The 18,315-nt window shown below is 34.5% G+C and overlaps 1 protein-coding gene across 3 annotated transcripts in view; it reads right to left on the reverse strand.

Annotated features, from left to right (window-relative positions):
* The window catches only part of MTMR2 (myotubularin related protein 2), a 111,892-nt gene extending 94,147 nt beyond the window's left edge, over positions 1 to 17,745 (reverse strand). The window contains exon 1 of one of the 3 annotated variants that reach the window (XM_051986833.1): positions 17,393 to 17,745. Coding sequence is in view for 2 of the 3 variants with exons in the window: in XM_051986831.1 (XP_051842791.1) it covers positions 17,393 to 17,472 (80 nt within the window). In the remaining variant the exon portion in view is untranslated. Of the gene's footprint in view, positions 1 to 16,638; positions 16,910 to 17,392 lie in introns of those variants that run through there. The other 2 variants (XM_051986831.1, XM_051986832.1) reach the window with 2 other exon arrangements.
* Between the last annotated feature and the right edge of the window lie 570 nt (positions 17,746 to 18,315).

Genomic DNA, 18,315 nt, shown 5'->3' on the forward strand with positions numbered 1-18,315 from the left:
TTGTATTTTCAATTTTTTCCCTCCCTTTCCCCCCTCCCCTAGATGGCAAGTAATCCAATATATGTTAAACTTGTACAATTCTTCTATACATATTTCCACAATTATCATGCAGCACAAGAAAAATCAGATCAAAAAGGAAAAGAATGAGAAAGAAAACAAAATGCAAACAAACAATGAAAAAGTGAAAATATTATGTTGTGATCCACACTCAGTCCCATAGTCCTCTCTCTAGATGCAAAAAGCTCAGTTCATCATAACAACATTGGATGACCTGAAGCATCTCACTGTTGAAAAGAGCCATATCCATCAGAATCGATCATCATATAATGTTGCTGTTGTTGTGTACAATGTGCTCCTGGTTCTACTCACTTCACTTAACATGAGTTCATGCAAGTCTCTCCAGGCCTTTCTGAAGTTATCCTCCTGATCATTTCTTATAGAAAAATAATATTGCGTAACATTCATATACCATAACTTTATTCAGCCATTCTCCAACTGATGAGCATCTACTCAAGTTTCCAGTTTTCTGCCACTACAAAAAAGTCAGGCATAAACATTTTTGCATATGTGGGTCCCTTTCCCTCCTTTAAGATCTCTTTAGGATATAAGCCCAGAAGTAACACTGCTGGATCAAAGGATATGTACAGTTTGATAACCCTTTGGACATAGTTCCAAACTGCTCTCCAGAATGGGTAAATTACTTCACAAGCCCACCAATAATGTATTGCTGTCCCAGTTTTCCCCCATCCCCTCCAACATTCATCATTTTTTGCAGTCATTTTAGCCAATCTGAGAGGTATATAGTGGTACCTCAGGGTTGTCTTAATTTGCATTTTTCTCTGATCAACAGAGATTTAGAACACCTTTTCATATGACTAGATATGGTATTAATTTCTCCACCTGAAAATTGTCTGTTCATATCCTTTGATCATTTATCAACTGGAGAATGGCTTGAATTCTTATAAATTTAAGTCAATTCTCTCTATATAAAATGAGATATTTGTAAGATGTTTAGCATAGTGACTGGAATACAATAGGCATTATATAAATGTTAGTTATTGTTATTATTATCATCATTATATAGATTAAAAAGAGCATAATTTTAACTAAGCAATTCCTGAGTGATCATTTCTCCAAATAAAAGGGTTTAGGGTTTACAAAAGAGAATAATAATAATGACACAACATACCAAAATTGATGGGATGTAGCCAAAGCAGCTCTTAGGAGAAATTTTATGTTGTTAGATGCTTACTTGCATGAAAGAGATCAATAAATTGGATGTGCAACTAAAAAAGCTAGAAAAAGGACAAATTAAAAACCGCCAATTAAATACCAAATTTGAAATTCTGAAAATAAAAGGAGAGACTAGTAAAATTGAAAGTAAGAAAACAAACTAATAAACAAAACTAAGAGTTAATTTTATGAAAAACCAACAAAATAAATAAACCTTTAGCTAATTTGATTAGAAAAAGTAAAGAAGAAAATCAAATTGCTGGTATCAAAAATGAAAAGGATGAACTTTTCACCAAATGAAGAGGAAATTAGAGCAATAATTAGGATCTGATAATCTAAATGAAACGAATACTTACAAAAATATAGATTGCCCAGATTAACAGAAAAGGAAATAAATTACTTAAATAGTCCCATTTTAGAAAAAGCAATTGAGCAAGCTATTTATCAACTCCCCAAGAAAAAACCCAAAGCCAGATAGTTACAAGTGAATTCTACCAAACATTTAAAAAACAATTAATTCTTTTTTTTTTTTTTTTGGCTGAGGCATTTGGGGTTAAGTGACTTGCCCAGGGTCACACAGCTAGGAAGTATTAAGTGTCTATACCAGATTTGAACTCAGGTCCTCCTTACTTCAGGGCTGATGCTCTATCTACTGTGCCACTAGCTGCCCCCTAGAACAATTAATTCTAATAGTATGCAAACTATTTGGAAAAATATGGAGAGGAGTTTTACCAAATTCTTTTTATGACACAGATATGGTACTGATACTTAAACCAGGTAGGGTCAAAATAGAGAAAGAAAATTATAGACTCATTTCCCTAATGAAATACTGATAAAAAAAATCTTAAATAAAATATTAATATAGAGATTACAGCAAGTTATCACCAGGATAACACACCATAACTAAATAGTATTTATACCAGGAATACAGGGCTGATTCAATATTAGGAAAATTATTAGCATAATTGATTAAATCAATAACCAAAATAACAAAAATCATATGATCATCTCAATAGATGCAGAAAAAGCATTTGGCAAAATCTAACACCCATTCCTACTTTTATTTTTATTTTTTTCTTTTTTTTTTTGCTGAGGCAATTGGGGTTAAGTGACTTGCCCAAGGTCACACAGCTAGGAAGTCCTAAGTGTCTTGAGGTCAGATTTGAACTCGGGTCCTCCTGACTTCAGGGCTGATGCTCTATCCACTACGGCACCTAGCTGCCCCTCCATTCCTATTTTTTAAAAAACACTAGAGAGCACAGGAATAAATAGTTTTCCTTAAAATGATCAATAGCATCTATTTAAAACCATAAGCAAGCATCCTATATAATGGGGATAAATTAGAAGAATTCCCAATAAAATCCTGGATGAAACACGGTAAAACTAGAACTACTACTATTCAATATTGTGTTAGAATTAGCTTTAGCAATAAGACATGAAAAAAAAATTAAAGAAATTAAAGTGGGTAATGAACAAACAAAATCATGGTGGTATACTTAGAATCAACTTAAAAACTACCAGAAACAATTAATAACTTTAGCAAAGTTACAAGATACAAAATAAATTCACAAAAATCATCAGCATTTCTATGTTATCAACAAAGTCCAGCAGCAAGAGATAAAAAGAGAAATCCCATTTAAAATAACTGTAAATAATATAAAATATTTGGAAGTCTACCTGCCAAGACAAAGTCATGAACTATATGAACACAATTAAAAAAGACTTGCCATAAAACAACTAAAAAACAACTGAAAGAATATCAAGTGATTGTGGGTTAGCTGAGCTAATCTAATAAAAATGACAATTTCACCTAAATTAATCTACTTACTCAGTACAAGCAACCAAACTGCCAAGAAATTACTTTACAGAGCTAGAAAATATAATTACAAAGTTCATCTGGAAGAACAAAAGGTCAAGAATTTCAAGGGAATTAAAAAAAAAAAAAAAACTGCAAATGAAGGGAGCCTAGCTGTCCTTCTATATATAAACTATATCTATATCTATCTATCTATCTATACACACACACACACACACACACACACACACACACACACACATATACATATAAATGTATGTATATAAATATATATATATACAACTGTATATAAAAAAGCAGTCATCAAAACTATTAGGTACTGGCTAAGAAAAATAGTAGTTGATTAGTAGAATAGGTTAGATTCACAAGACACAATAGTCAATGACTGTAGTAATCTAGTGTTTTTTAGATAAACCACTATCTGACAAAAATTGCAGGGAAAACTGGAAAATAGTATGGCAGAAACCAGATACTGACCAACACCTAATAACCTATACCAACATAAGGTCGAAATGGGTTCATGATTCAAACATAAAGAATGATACTAAAAGAAAATTAGAAGAACAAAGGATAGTAGAGTACATTATGAAGTGCAAAATGGATAATTTTTATTATATTAAGCTAAAAAGTTTTGTACAAACAAAACCAATGCAGACAAGAATAGAAGGGAAGCAGAAAACTGGGGGAGAATTTTACATCCAAGAGTTCTGATAAAGGCTTATTTCTAAAACATACAGAGATTTGATTTAAATTTGTAAGAATACAAGCCATTGTACAATTGCTAAATATCAAAGGATGTGAACAGACAATTTTCAGATGAAATTGAAACCATTTCTAGTCATATGAAAAAATGCTCTAAATCACTAGTGATTAAAGAAATGCAAAGCAAAACAATTCTGAGGTACCACTACAAACCTTGGTTAAGATGACAAGAACAGATAATGATAAATGTTGGAGGGGATGTGGAAAACGGGGACACTGATAACATTGTTGGTAAAGTTGTGAACTGATCTAACCATTCTGGAGAGCAATATGTATGCCTAAACAGCTATCAAATTGTGCAAACCCTTTGATCCAGCAGTGTCTCTACTGGGCCTGCTTCCCAAAGAGATCATGTACCAAAAAATGTTCGTAGCAGCCCTTTTTGTAGTGGCAAGGAACTGGAAACAGAATGGGTGCCCATTAGTTGCAGGATGGCTGAATAAAGTTATGGTATGTGAATGTTATGGAATATTATTGTTCTATAAGAAAAAATAGCAGGATGATTTCAGAGAGGCCTGGAGAGACTTACATGAACTGATACTAAATGAAGAGAGTAGAACCAAGAGAACATTGTACAGAGCAACAGCAAGATTATATGATGATCAATTCTGATGAGCTTGGCTCATTTCAACAATGAGGTGATTGAGGTCAATTCCAATAGATTTGTGATGGAGAGAGCCATTTGAATCCAGAAAGAGGACTGTGGGAACTGAATATGGATTACAACATAGTATTTTTACCTTTTCTGATATTGTTTGCTCACTTTTTTTCTTTCTTTCTCATTTTTTTTCTTTTTGGTCTGATTTTTATTGTGCATCATAATATTTGTGGAACTATGTATAGAAAATTTGAACATATTTAACATATATTGGATCACTTGCTAAGAAAAAGGATTGGATATTTAACATATATAAGACTGCCTGCCATCTAAGGGAGGGGGTGGAGGGAGGGAAGGGAAAAATTGGAACAGAAGTGCAAGGGATAATGTTGTAAAAAATTACCCATGCATATGTACTGTCAATAAAAAGTTATAATTATTAAAAAAAGAGAAAAAAAAGAAAAAGGGTTGGCAGGAAGCAAAGGAAAAAAAAAATTTGGAACACAAACTTTTGCAAAGGTGAACATTGAAAAATATACATATATTTTGAAAATAAAAAGCATAATAATTTTTAAAATTATCCAAAAATATCTCAAATACTCTAAGACACTTTGAAAGGAAAACTACAAATTGAATTATTAATATGTCCCTTGTACTTCAGTTGTGGAAAAATAAGTGCGCTTGCTCATTAATGGTATCTGGTGATGAAAAAAATTCATACTATATATAAATATTTTAAGATGAATAAATATTAATCTTATATAGAAATATCTTTAAATGGATAAATATTAATTAGCTCTGTATCATATAATCACAGGATTAGAAACAGATTATTCTCATTAAAAGGTCATCTTTCAGATTCTATTTTCAAAATCAGACATTATTTTTAAAAAATTATTCAATATCTCTGAGCATTTCCTTTTTAAGAGCTTCTCTACAACTGACAAATAAAACTTAACATCTTTTTGTTTGTTTGTTAATAAGATCATAGGGTTCCTCACAAATTTTAAATCTATTTTTCTTAAAAAAGGATAAGAACTCCACTAAGAACTGGAGGTGTCCATTGGACAAACTCTGAGTCACATGTAACCTGTGGCCAGCATGATTTCAAAAGCGAGAGCACTGCTTTGACAGCTTTTCAAGATACACTTAACACTTTCTGGACATCTGTATCCAAGTTATTTCCTTCCCCTGAGTGAAATCCAAATTATATTGGATCAGGTGTTCGTCTTAGAACAATTTCTTTATAATACTTTAAAAAAATCTTTAACACAATTCATCAAGGACCTATTTTTAAGATGGGGTGAATGGAAAAGAAATAAGCATTTATGTAGCCTTTAATATGTACCTTCCACTGTCATCAATCCTGCAAAACAGATATTATCCCCATTTTACAAGTCAAGGAAAGTGAGGCAAACAAAGATTAAGTGACTTGTTCAGAGTCACATAATTACCAAGTGTCTAAAGTTGAAGTTTAGCTCAGGTATTCCTGACTGCAAGATCAGGGTTTTATCCATTACATACCAGCTCTTAGCAAACATCTGTAAACATAAGCTCTTGGTTTCTATTCTTCAAACTTCGGAAAAGAAAATGCTATCTTAAGAATCTACTTAAAAAAAAAGAAAAAAAAAAGCAAATTATGATAGTTCAGCCAACAAGCACTTATTCTTTTTTTACTTGATTTTTTTAATTTTATTTTTTTATTACAGCTTTTTATATACAAAACATATGCATGCGTAACCCTTGCAAAACTTTCTGTTCCAACTTTTCCCCTCACCCTCTCCCCTAGATGGCAGGTAATCCCATACATGTTAAATATGTTAACGTATATGTTAAATACAATATATGTATACATATTTATACAGTTATCTTGTTGCACAGGAAAGATCGGATTTAGAAAGAAGGTAAAAATAACTTGAGAAGAAAAAAAACAAAAATGCAGGGAAACATTAACAGAAAGAGTGGAAATGTTATGTTGTAGTCCATACTCATTTCCCAGTGTTCTTTCTCTGGATGTAGCTGGTTCTGTTTATTACAGATCAATTGGAACTGCTTTGGATCCTTTCATTGTTGAAGAGAGCCACGTCCATCAGAATCATGTAGTACTGTTGAAGTGTATAATGATCTCCTGATTCTGCTCATTTCATTTAGCATCGGTTCATGTATGTCTCTCCAAGCCTCTCTGTATTCATCTTGCTCGTCATTTCTTATAGAATAATAATATTCCATAACATTCATATACCACAATTTATTCAGCCATTCTCCAACTGGTAGGCATTCCTTCAATTTCCAGAACAAGCACTTATTCTTACTAAGTGCTTACTATGTACCAGGAACTGTGCTAAGTGATAAGGATACAAAGAAGAGAAAAGAAAAACATTTCCCCTATTCTCAAGGAGTTCACATTCTAATAGAGGGGGCAACAAGCAAATAACCATGGATATACAAAACATATATTGTAAATGAAAGATAATCTCAGAGGAATAGGACTTGGGAAAGGAGGAGATCAAAAAGGAAAATGGAAAAGGCTTCCTTCAGAGGGTGAGATTCAAGTTGAGTCTTTTAGGATGCTGTGGAAACCATTCCAGCAGGTGTGGGGAACAGCCAGTGAAAATCCACAAAACTGGGTAATGGATTGTCATGTGTGAGGTACAGTAAGTAAACGAGTGTAGCTGGATTGTAAAGTTCATAGTGGAGAGTAACATATAAAACTGAAAAAATAGTAGCCAATTAGGTAATACAGTGGATAGAACACCAGTCCTAAAATCAGGATGCTCTGAGTTCAAATCCAGTTTCAGACGCTATAATCTTGAGACACAATCTTAATTTCATATTAATTTATATACTTTGGTAAACCATTTTACTAATTATAACTTTGTTCATTGTTCAACAGTAATTTTATACTATTAAAATTTTTCTCAATAAAGTTTAAAAATCTTTTAACAATACTTGATTAAGTAAAATTAACCCCCAGTCCATAAATAACTTCAGTAGTGGAACATGGTAGTAATCATGCCAACATCATTAGTTGAATTCCTACATAAAATAGTCAGCTTCACTTTTTTTTTCCAGGCAACACTTATTCCACCACTAATTCAGATTGACTGACAATAGTACAAGGGGAAAAGACAAAAATGTGTACATGAAACATCACAAATCCATTACTACTACTGAAAAAACACTCAACTCAAAGCACAAATCCTTTTGGTAAAAGAAGAGAAGCTGATAAAAGAATATTTTCTGATATTTGAATAATCTCTGCCTCAACAGACTACTAAATATTATTAGAAGTTAGAAATTTGCTTTATTCAGACAGTGCTCTCCAAGAGCATATGCAAGAAAAAAAATTGAAGAACACTTCAATGTGCAATGAATTATAAATAGTAAGTTCAAAGAAAAATAAGCATATTTTGTTAACTGACAAAAACATTTCAAGCAACCTAAAACTTTCTATCAGAAAACTAAATATCATTAGTCACTTCCTTCACCCAGCTTTTTATTATAGGTGTGCAACACATGTATATACACATTTTTTCAGCAGACAGACCTAAGTGCAAGTGTAACTTGTAAATGTAATTTGTAACGATCCACAGAATCCAAGATTCATAGTAATAAGGGATCTTGGAAATTTTACTTTCCTACCTCATGTAGCAATCCCCTCTTACAACATACTTGACAGATGATGATCAGGTTTGATTGCTTCCAGTGACAAAGAATACAGTATGAATCTCATAAAAGCTCAATTCAGTACACATTTATTAAGTTCTCAATAATAATCCTGTGACAAAGTTAATAAGAGTATTGTTATCCCTATTTCAACAGATGAGAAACTAATTCAGTGTTTCTTCTACTACATCAAGGTAGCCCATTCCATACTGAGAGCAGTGCTAATCATTAAGTTGTTATTAATTTTAAGCTATAATCTGCTTCTTTATAATTCTCACCTGCTAATCCTGGTTCTTCCCTCTAGAACACAAAAAGAAAATCTTTTTTTTTTATATTTTTTTTTAAATAACATCTTTCTGAAATACATTAGATATTCTGTCTTTCCTATTTTTTATTTTATTTTTTCTGGTTATATATGTACATTCATTTTTTAAAAAACACATTTCCTTATAAATCATATTGGAAGAGAAGAATCAGAACAAAAGGGAAAAACCATGAGAGAAAATAAAAACAGAAGAAAAAGAAAAAAAAATGATCATAGCATAAGTTGATTTACATTCAGTCTGCACATTTCTTTCTCTGCATATAAATGGAGTTTTCCATCTAAAGATTATTTGGACTGACTTGGATCACTGAAGCACTAACAATCAAGTCTTTCACAGTTGATCAATGCACAATCTGGCTGAATATTGTATGCTTCAGAAACTGATGCTCAGCATCAGTTTGTTTAACTCTTTCTAGACTTTTCTAAAATCAGGTTATCATTTTTTATAAACAATAATATTCCATTACTTTCATATACAACAACTTATTCAGCCAGTTCCCCAATTGATGGGCACCTACTCATTTTCCAACTCTCTGTCATCTCAACAAGAGGGGCTACAAACATTTTTGCACATATTGGGTCTTTTCCCTCCTTTATGATTTCCTTGGGATACAGACACAGTAGAGGGACCCTGCTGGATCAAAGGGTATGCACAATTTGAAAGCTCTTTGGGTATAGTTCCATATATTGCTCTCCAGCATGATGGGATCAGTTCACAACTCCACCAACAATGTATTAATGTTCCATTTTTTCCACATCCCCTCTAACATTTATCATTATCTTTTCCTGTCATCTTGGCCAATCTGGGAGGTATGTAATGGTACCTCAGAATTGTTTTAGTCTGCATTTCTCTAATCCATAGTAATTTAGAGCATTTTTTAATATGACTACAGGTAGCTTTAATTTCTTCATATGAAAATAGTTCATATCTTTTGACCATTTCTCAATTGGGGGATAAAATCTTTTAAACTACAAAACTGATCAAAATGAAATGGAACTATATTAGACTGACTCTCCCCAGAATTAAGACATGGAAGTTTGAAAGACAGAAGAGGCAGAAGTGGGCAGGAAGGAGGGCAACTACAAATAAAAGAAAATAAATGACAAGATGTGACAGAGATGAAATAAGACCTATATTTATCAAAAGCAAAAGCACAATAGGAGTAGGAGAGCTAGTTCAAAGATATTTTGGGGAGTAGAACCTAAAAAGGTTACAACAAGTATTTCACAGAATCAGAGGACTGCCTATAAAGAGAGTTTGGAGGATTTTGTTTTTTTAGAGTTGTTTTTGCCTGAATCTTGAAGTTGTATGTTATTACCAGTCTAAAAGGACTTGTTTCTTCAAGAACCAGTAGTTGCTTGACATCAAAATCATTTGGTAATGGCTAAGAAACAGAGTAGTCAATCAGTGAAATAGGTTAGGTTCACAGGCAAAGTAGTCAATGACTACAGTAATCTAATGTTTTACAAACCCAAAGACCCCAGCTTTGGGGATGAGAACTATTTGACCTCCCCAAAAAAAATGCTGGGAAAATTTGAAATTAGTATGGCAGAAACTAGGCACTAACCCAACACCTTATACCAAGATAAAGTTGAAATGGGTTCATGACTTAGACATACAGAGTGATATTATAAGCAAATTAGAAGAACAAAGAATAGTTTATCTCACAGATCTGTGGAGAAGGAAGGAATATGTAGGCAAAGAAGAACTGAAGTACATTACTGAATAGTAAGTTAAAAAGGTTTGGTACAAATAAAATCAAGGCAGACAAGATTAGAAGAGAAGTAATAAACTGGAAAAACATTTTTATATTCAAGGGTTCCAATAAAGGCCTTATTTCTAAAATTTTTAAAATATATAGAGAATAGACTCAAATTTATAAGAATTCAAGCCATTCTCCAATTGATAAATGGTCAAAGGATATGAACAGACCATTTTTAAATGAAGAAATTGAAACCATTTCTAGTCATATAAAAAGGTGCTCTAAATCACTATTGATCAAAGAAATACAAATTAAGACAACTCTGAGGTACCACTACACACTTCTCAGATTGGATAAGATGACAGAAAAAGATAATGATGAATATTGGAGGGGATGTGGAAAACTAGGACACTGATACAATGTTGGTGGAACTGTGACTAGATCTAACAATTCTAGAGAGCAATTTGGCTATCAAACTGTGCATACCCTTTTACCCACCAGTGTTTCTACAGGGCTTGTATCCCAAAGAGGTCATAAAAGAGGGAAAGAGACCCATATGTGCAAAAATGTTGATGGCAGCCCTTTTTGCAGTGGCAAGAAACTGGAAATTGAGTGAATGCCCATCAGTTGGAGAATAGCTAAATAAGTTATGGTATATGAATGTTATAGAATATTATTCTTCTATAAGAAGTGATCAGCAAGATGATTTCAGAGAGGCCTGGGACATGAACTGATGCTGAGCATTACCAGGAGATCATTATATACAGCAACAGCAAGATTATACAATGATCAATTTTGATGGGCGTAGCTCTCTTCAACAATGAGATGATTCAGGCCAATTCTAATGGTGTAGTAATAAGAAAGCTATCTGCACCGGATGTGGATAACAACATAGTATTTTCACTCTTTTTGTTGTTTGCTTGCATTTTGTTTTCTTTCTCATTTTTTTTCCTTTTTGATTTGATTTTTCTTGTGCAACATGACATTTGTGGAAATATGTACAGAAGAACTGCCCATGTTTAACATATATTGGATTACTTGCTATATCTAGAAGAGGGGGTTAAGGAAGGAAAAAATCTGAAGCATAAAGTTTTGCAAGGGTGAATGTTGAAAATGATTTATGCATGTGTTTTGAAAATTAAAAAGCTTTAATTAGGGAAAAAAAAACAGAAAAGAAAAGAGATGGTCAAATAAAGTTGTCCAAGAAATAAAAAAATTTAAAAAACAGTGGCTGCTGATGAATCAGAATGGAATTAAGATAACCAAATCTAGATTAAAACTAAATTAATTTCAACAAACATGTATTAAGCACATATTCATAATATGTAATGGGCTATGCTAGGAGCTAGGATATCAATTTTGTCTGATATAATTTTGTCCTCAGACAAACTGACATGGACCATCTCTTTAAGAAGCTTACATTCTACTGGTCTTAATAACTATGCTACATACATTTAATATACTTATGGTCCTTACTGAGAAATTATTCAAATACTCAGAAATTACTCAAATAGTAATCAATTTGTTATTTGGACACTAAATAGCTGGTTAAGTATATAACATTTCACAGAAAGGTTACATGGGGAGAAGGGGGAGAAGAAGGGACGAGGGAAGGAGGAGGACATTAAGAAGAACTGAAGAGAAGAGCTATTTTCTCTAGATCAAAATCCAAATTAAAAAACCCTTTTATAGTCATTTGAGTGGACAGGAGATAAAAACCAGTTGTAAACACAAAGAGCTTTCTGTTTGGAATAATCCTAACATTTTGTTATGAAAAGATGAAAGTTTTCACTGAACTCTGTCATTTAAGCAATATGTTCTACAATGATGTACGGATTAAGAAATTAAAAAATCAAACCATAATGACTAATATCCTAAAATGATAGTTGGTGATAGTTTTGTTCTTTAGTAGTTTTCAATCATGTCCAATTCTTTTCAAATTGGGGATGTTCTTGGCAAAGATACTAGAGTGCTTTACCAGTTCCTTCTTCAGTTCATTTTAAAGATAAGGAGGTAAATGGGGTTAAGTGACTTGCCCATAGTCACACATCTAGTAAGTATCTGAGGACAGATTATGAATCTTCCTGACTCCAGATCTGGCACAGTATCCACTGCATTACCTAGCTGCCTCCAAGCCATAGGTATGGCACCAATGTGTCTTTAAGCTCCCAATCACTAATAGTTTCTGAAACAACCTGTAACAGCTATTCTGATACATGTGCTTAAAATATCTGTGAAACCCAACATATTGAGCAATCTCCTATCAACTTTATCTATTAACTGCACTGATATCAAATGAAAAAAAAAAAAACTAATAATAAGATTTCTGGAACTATCCAGTTTCTTGGGATTAAAATGACAAAATTTTTTGCACCACATGATGGGCTAATGGGGTATATAGAGAAAATAATAACAATAAGTCTAAGCAACTGTGAACTGAAATAAGAAAACAGCAAACAGGGAAAGCAAAAGAAACTTTACTTGAGGGATTCATGGAAGTACAACCTTAAGCATTATGACAACTGTGGAGATCCAGGAATTAAAAAATACAACACAGAATGGCTATAGTACACAACAATATTATTAGTCTTTAAGCCTAACAAGGAGGCAGCATTAGAAACAGTTTGGGGCATTTTGGATAGCAATCATTTAACAAAGGAGATACTTCACAAATATTCAGTATCCATGGTCTATATGCACAAAAATTCCCCATCCCAAAGGTGTAATCTTAAAAAAATTAGGTAGCAGTATAGAGCAGTATGATTATGAGTTAAACAAAAACAACTTCCAAAGAACCTGAGGCAACCTACAAATAAACACATAATATAAATGGGATCATAAACCATTTTAGCAAGGAAAACAGGTCAACTAAAGAAGAGCAGAAGTGCTTTCAGACAGCAGAGTTGAATACATGAAAACTAAATTTGGCTTTACATTTTCTACCACTGGAGTGAAAATAGAAACATGCAGTTACATAGTTTTCATTTTCTGACACAAATTCATCTGCATCAATGATATTTTTCCTTAAAATAAAGTCAAGCAGGAATTTATCAAATGGATTCTTATAAAGAGGCAAAAAGTGACAAAGTAAATTATCTCTTCAGTTTTCATTTTACAAAAAAATATACAAAAGCTTTTCAAAGAGACAATTCTCATCATTTTTTATAAAGGTAGAAGGTATGATAGCAAAATGTAATTCAAAAAATTCACTTCTACAAGTGTTTGAAATACTGTGGTCCAATAATTTACTTTATGATATTTTAACTTAATAGAAGGTAAAAACTTGGAGAATCCTAAGGAATAGATAGTTAACAAATTTAACAAGGTTTCCTAATTATCTCCCTCAAATATCAGGTACCTTAAATTAAATTCAGATAAGTACTAGGTTTCATCCAGCTTATTATCAAATTATGATTATAATTATATTGATAATTATATTGAAGATTAAGGTGAGGATCAAAAACTTTAGATTCTAGACATGAGAAGGGCAAAATTTTCTAAGAGATTATGAGCTGGGTCCTCCAGCCTCATTTTTCATACTATTCCCCTTCAAAATTCTAATATATTATATATAATCTGAACTTAAAAAAAAACTTTAAAAAGATGTAATCATCTCCTACATTTAGACATTCACAATAGTCATTCCCAATTCATAAACTATGCTCTCTTCCTATCTTGCAGCCAAAGAGGTAGTCTTACGATTCTTACACATTTCAGTTCTCACCTCTGGGCCTTTTTTTTAACTGGCTATTACTCCTTCCTGAAATGACCTTCCTCCTCATTTCCACCTCTCATACTCCCTTGTTGTCTTTAAAACTCAGCCCAAGCTCTGCCTTTGACATGAAAACTTCATCCTGATCACTCTGGCTGCAGGTACTTTCCCTAAAAAAAAATCTACCTTGTATTTACTTTGTATGTACTTAGGTGAAATATCATATATATATATATGTAGAGGGAGAGAGAGAGAGAGAGAGAGAGAGAGAGAGAGAGAGAGAGAGAGAGAGAGAGAGAGAGAGAGAGAGAGAGAGAGGTCCTCCAGTAAACTATAAATTCCATTAGGGTAAGACTGGCAGAATATAGGAACTTATTAAATGCTTGTTTGACTGAGTGATTTCTGATTCTCAGAATCTTCATCTTCATTTAAGGCTCAATTGAGTTGTCACATGTTTCATGAAGTCTTCCCTGATCTCTCCAATTGTTAGTCTTTTCGCCTGCCTACTTTCCACATCCCTGATTCATCCCCCCACTCCATAAAGCATAAGCTTCGTGAGAGCCAAAACAGTTTTCTTTTTATTTTTGTCCTTATATCCTAATCCAAGAGCCCAAAGATGCCTTTCATATAGTAGGTATTCAGTAAGTATTTATTGAATTGAAATTATAAATTTGCAGAAGGCATAATATTAGGAAGGCTGAGTAACACTATTAACAGAACCAAGTTCCAAAAATATCATAACAGGATAAAAATTTTGATCAAATAAAATTAAATGAAATAAAATAGGAGTAAGTGTAAATAAAGTTTTATACTTAGGAAGTCTGTTTTCAACCCTAAATACAGGTTGGGGGAGGCATAGCTAGATAGCAATTCTTTAAAAAAAAAAAAAAAAAAGAAAAGAAATCTAAGTATTTTAGTCAATTGCTAGTCAAAATATGTGCACAATATGACACAGCAGTCAAAAAACTAATCTTATCTTAAGTTACATTAAGAGAAACACAGTGCTCAGTACTAGATAGGTAATAGTTTCAGTGTGCTCTTGCCCTGATTAGTTTATATCTACAGAGTTGTTTTCAATTTCTGGGCACCACACTTTAGGAATAATATTGATGGGTTGGAAAATGTCCAGAGAATGGACACTGAAAGGCCTTAGATAAAGGCATATGAATGAACAAAGAATTTTCAGCATGATAAAAAAAGACTTGAGAGACATGAAAGCTGTCTAGAAGTATCTAAAGAGTTCACAGGGATAAAAAATTAAATTTACCCAGCTTGGCCCACAAAGGCAGAACAAGGAGTAATTTTGCAACAAAAGAAATTTGGGCTTCATGAAAGGCAAATTTCCTAACTAGGAGAGTAGTCCAAAAGTACAACAAGATGCCTTGGAAAGTAGTATGAACTTCTTGCTGAAGTATGTCAGACAAAGGCTGGATCACCATTTGTTGAGTATGCTGTAAAGAGGACTGCTTTAGATAAAGGTTGAACTTAATAACCTTTGAAGTCCCTTAACTGAAAATTTTCAGATTCTATGTGATTACACCCAGACAAAAATTCTACTCATTTAAACACTATCAAAAACAGCAAGGAGTTTTCTTTTTGAAGCAGCTTTACACCTCAAGCTTCCAGCGGGGTAAGCATCAATTTTTTTAAAAAAGTAAACAAATATACACACATGAGGTTCAACTAAAGACTATAGTTGTTCAAAAAAAGCATAGCTTAAAAAAAAAAAGCATAGTTTGTCAGGCAGGGTTAAAATCTAGCAATCAACACTTACCAGCTGTAAGATCAAGGGCAAGTCACTGAATTTCAATGAATATTAGTTTTCATATTTACCAGTTGGGAATAGGACCAAAAATATAGAGTTGGAAAGAACTCAAAAGCCATCCAGTCTTTCAGATGTGTTTGATGTGAATAGAAAGATAACCCATGCTAGTCAGAAAACTGAGGGCACAGGAAAACTTTGTGACTTACCCAAGATCTAATAGATAGTAAGCATCAAAGGCTAAATTGTGAGGATTTAATAAGATAATATGCTATAAAGTACTATATAAAGTAAATCATAATCTGTGTAATTCTACATACAGTTGGAATCTGTATATTGTCTATATAGCTGTAACTTTTAAATCTGTAGTCATTTCTAAATAATTTTTAAATTTACTAGTTATTAGTGATTTTAAGTTATCTTTTAAACATACGTAATGCTGATATTGAAAAAAATAATCAAATTCAAAGAAAGATAAGTTCTTACTCTCCACACCAATTTCAGAACTAAAATACCAAAATGCACAGTTTAATATCTGATACTTCATTTTTTACACCATTTTTCACCAGCAAATAGAATGACAAAGCACTAGACTTCGAATCAGCAAGACCTCAATTCAAATCCTGTTTCAGCTACTTATTAACTCTGGGCAAGCCTCTTAGGTCTCACTTCCTCAGCAGTAAAATGAGAGAGCTATACTAAATAGTCTCTAATGTAATTTTGAGCTCTAAAATTCTGATCCTAATTTATAATGTCTATGATCCATTTGCAAACTGGTTGTTCCCAAACCTTTTTATAATTAATATAACTAGTGTATCATTTTAATTATCTTTTCATTAAAAAAAAAACTGTCTCAAGACGCAAAAAGATTTTAATAATCCACTATCCGTTATTATTCACAAAAAACTCTGGAAATCTTCAACTCATTAATCTAAGGCTTTCTCTCACATTTCCAAAATTTCAAAATAAACAAATAAAAATCTTATCAATTACACAGACCATCAGAAAAACTGAAAAGATGGGGACAGAAGGTAAGGAAAAGTGCTCTCTCATTTTCCTACCTGATACATTCTATAAAGGGATTTCCCTTCTCCATTCACTTCCTCTGGAGTCAAAGATGCTCAAGAATCTAAGTTTTTGGCCTGGGAGTTAGAAAAAGAGGAAGGGAGTTTCCATGACAACCCTTAACAGAAGCAGGGTAAATAGTTTCTTGGAAGAGCACGAGGAGAAGGAAGGGACAAATGAAAAAGAAAAAATAAAGGAAGGAGGAAAAGGATAAAAAAGAAAGAATGAAGCTGGAAAAGGAGGAAAAAGAAGGAATGAAGGAAGGAGGAAAGGGATGGGGAAGAATAAAGGAAGAAGGAAAGAGATGGGGAAAAATAAATGAAGGAAAGAGGAAAGGGATGGGAAAGGAATGGAGGAAAAAGGAAAGGGATAAGGAAGAAAAAATGAAGAAAGCGGATGGGGAAGGAGTTATGAAGGAAGGAGGAAAGGAATGGGGGAAAGAGAATGAAGGAGAAAAGGGAGAGGGAAGAAGGAATGAAGGAAGGAGGAAAGGGACAGGTAAGAAGGAACAGAATGGTTTGTTTAATGTGCAAGATGCCCAGGCTGGCATGTGAGGGTCCCTTTCAGGGAATAGGAGAGGATGAAATACCTCCGGGAAATGGGAGGCGGGCAGCGCCCTGGACACCCGGATGGCTGGAGCCGGGCCCGGGGCGCAGAAGCGGGAGGCGGCGGGGCAGGACCAGGGCTCGGCGCTCCGAGGGGCTGAGCGGCCCCCGCCTCCCTTCTCCCAGCGCCGGCTCGCCCACTTACCTGGACAGCGAGTCCACGCTGGGCGGCCGCGCGGCCGCGGGCTGGGAGCCCAGGCTCTCGCAGCTGGAGCTCTTCTCCATGGCGCTGCCGAGCTGAGTGCGAGGCTGGGCGGCAACGGCAGCTGGCGGGAGGAGCCGCGGTCAGTCCCGAGCCTTCCAGCCTCGCCGCAGACAGGAAGCGGCCATGTTCGCCCAGACTGCACCGCGAGCGAGCCGGGGCTCCGGGAGGGTGGGGGAGAGCCTGGAGCCAGAGGAGCGCCCTCCCCCTTTCCCGCCCCCGCCCCTTGGCTCCCTTCTCCTGCGGATGGGAGGTGGAAAACGGGGGAAGGCTGAGAGAGACCTTGGTGAGGAGGATGGGGCATTCTGGGAAAGAACCGCAGGGTGGGGACAGGGGATGGGTCAGAGTGAGGGAAAAACGGGTGGAGGCATGAGGGGGATTGAGAAAGATCAAATCGTGTAGTTGGAAGTGAAATGAGGCGTACAAAGTAGTTCAGTACCCAGCCAGAAGTCAGGACTCATCTTCCTAAGTTCAAATCTGGCTTCAGACATTTACTGTATGTGTGACCCTGCTCAAGTTATACAACTGTTTGCCTCAGTTTCTTCATCTGTAAAAAAATGAGCTGAAGAAAAGACTGGCAAACCATTATAATATTTCTACCAAGAAAACCTCAAATGGGGTCACGGAAAGTCACACTCAAAGTTGGGTGAAGGACAAGTTTGGCACTATCTCAGTGAGGTGGGGTGGCTCCAAATCAATGTCTGTATGACTTGAGAAAGATGGGAAATAAGGGGAAGTGGTGATGTGGGATTAAGTGAGACAAAAAAAGCTCGTAAAGGGGAGGCATGGGGAGGATTTGGGGATCTTTGGGCAATCAGGAGGTTGAAGTTTAGGGTATTAGCCTGCCATTATGGAAGGTAGGATGA

Source organism: Antechinus flavipes, chromosome 3 (genome assembly GCF_016432865.1).
Source record: "Antechinus flavipes isolate AdamAnt ecotype Samford, QLD, Australia chromosome 3, AdamAnt_v2, whole genome shotgun sequence".
Lineage (NCBI taxonomy): Eukaryota > Metazoa > Chordata > Mammalia > Dasyuromorphia > Dasyuridae > Antechinus > Antechinus flavipes.